Raw genomic sequence first — 2017 nt, 5'->3', positions numbered from 1 at the left:
CGAAACCCCCGCGCCTCCCCGGGGGAGCTGCCCAAGACCTTCACCTTCGACGCTGTCTACGACGCCAGCTCCAAGCAGGCGGACCTCTACGACGAGACGGTCCGGCCGCTGATCGACTGCGTGCTGCAGGGCTTCAACGGCACCATCTTCGCCTACGGCCAGACCGGGACCGGCAAGACCTACACCATGCAGGGGGCCTGGGCGGAGCCGGAGAAGCGCGGCATCATCCCCATCTCCTTCGAGCACATCTTCACCCACATCTCCCGCTCGCAGAACCAGCAGTACCTGGTGAGGGCCTCGTACCTGGAGATCTACCAGGAGGAGATCAGGGACCTCCTCGCCAAGGACCAGAGCAAGAAGCTGGAGCTGAAGGAGAACCCCGAGACGGGGGTGTACATCAAGGACCTCTCTTCCTTCGTGACCAAGAACGTTAAGGAGATCGAGCACGTGATGAACCTGGGGAGCCAGACACGGTCCGTGGGCAGCACTAACATGAACGAGCACAGCTCCCGCTCCCACGCCATCTTCCTCATCACCATCGAGTGCAGCGAGACGGGGCCAGACGGTGAGGAGCACATCCGCGTGGGCAAGCTCAACCTGGTGGACCTGGCCGGCAGCGAGCGCCAGAGCAAAATGGGGGCCCATGGAGAGCGCCCCAAGGAAGCGTCCAAGATCAACCTCTCCCTCTCTGCCCTGGGCAACGTCATCTCCGCCCTCGTGGATGGCAAGAGCACGCACATCCCTTACCGGGACTCCAAGCTGACCCGCCTGCTGCAGGACTCCCTTGGGGGCAACGCCAAGACAATCATGGTGGCCACCTTGGGCCCGGCCTCTCACAGCTACGACGAGAGCCTCTCCACCCTCAGGTTCGCCAACAGGGCCAAGAACATCAAGAACAAGCCCCGGGTGAACGAGGACCCCAAGGACACCTTGCTGCGGGAGTTTCAGGAGGAGATCGTTCGGCTGAAAGCCCAGCTGGAGAAACGTGGCATGCTGGGGAAGAAGAGGAGAAGGAGCAGCCGGAGGAAGAAAGCGGTGGATGGAGAAAGCGCCACGGAGAACGAAGGGGAGGATGACAATGAGGATGGCCTGGAGAATTACTTGAAGGAGCAGAAGGAGAGGCTGGAAGAGGAGAAAGCTGCTATCCAGGATGACCACAGCCTGGTGAGTGAGGAGAAGCAGAAGCTGCTGCAGGAGAAGGAGAAGATGATAGAGGACCTGCGGAAGGAGCAGGAGGCCACGGAGCTGCTGGCCACCAAGTACAAGGTACCTGTTGCCACCCGCCATTGCGAGCGATGACACGGGAAGACCTGCTTTGCCTCCGCGAGCGATGCCACGGGAAGACCTGCTTTGCCTCCAGCCCCTCGTGGGGTGCTTGAGTGGGTCCCAAGCAGGGTGCCCATGCAAGGTGGGCTCCCAAACAAGGTGTCTGAGCAGGGTGCCCAAGAGCAGCCCCTTGCTCCTGTGTTGCCGGGAGCCGGAGTTGCCCTCAGACATAAACCTGCATGGGGACCTTGTGTGGGAGCTCCTGGGGGCGTGGGATGGGAAAGGCTGTGAGGGAGCGGATCACTGGTGGCATGAGTTTGCTGTGCTTGGCTCTTGTCCCCCTCGGCACAACAAAGCATCTTCCCGTGGGGCGGGGGAGAGATGCTGCAGATCCGTCCCCGTGGCCCCAGGAACACGCCCAGGGCTGGGGCCGGGAACATGGCACTGCCTGCCCCCCACCTGCCCCCCGGTTCTGTCCAACCCCATGGCTCCCGCCCAGGGGACAGGCAGGGCTGCAAGGCTGCAGGCAGGGCCTCCCCCTCCCTGCCTCAAGTCCTTCCTGGCACCCCCGAGCCAGAGTGGGGTGGGTGGGGGCACATTACTGGCACCCTCCAGGCGTTGTGTGCCGCTGGCTCAGGGATGCTTGGGGATGTGGGGCTGAGTGCAAGAGGGGCCGTGACAGCCCCAGACAGCCGTGCCGGGGGTCCAGGGCTGCACCACTGCCCCCCCCCCCCCGGTCTGCCCGCCCCCT

General features: G+C 63.6%; 1 protein-coding gene across 1 annotated transcript; it reads left to right on the top strand.

The window, feature by feature from the left end:
* Positions 1-3: 3 nt before the first annotated feature.
* Positions 4-1299, top strand: LOC104623183 (kinesin-like protein KIF3C; the record flags this gene model as incomplete). Its single annotated transcript, XM_010290188.1, has 1 exon — positions 4-1299. A coding segment is annotated over one exon (1296 nt), but the record flags the coding sequence as incomplete, so codon positions are not given.
* Between the last annotated feature and the right edge of the window lie 718 nt (positions 1300-2017).

The sequence above is a fragment of the Phaethon lepturus genome, unplaced genomic scaffold (assembly GCF_000687285.1).
Source record: "Phaethon lepturus isolate BGI_N335 unplaced genomic scaffold, ASM68728v1 scaffold44376, whole genome shotgun sequence".
NCBI classification, from domain to species: domain Eukaryota; kingdom Metazoa; phylum Chordata; class Aves; order Phaethontiformes; family Phaethontidae; genus Phaethon; species Phaethon lepturus.
This window is presented reverse-complemented; position numbering and strand designations above follow the sequence as displayed.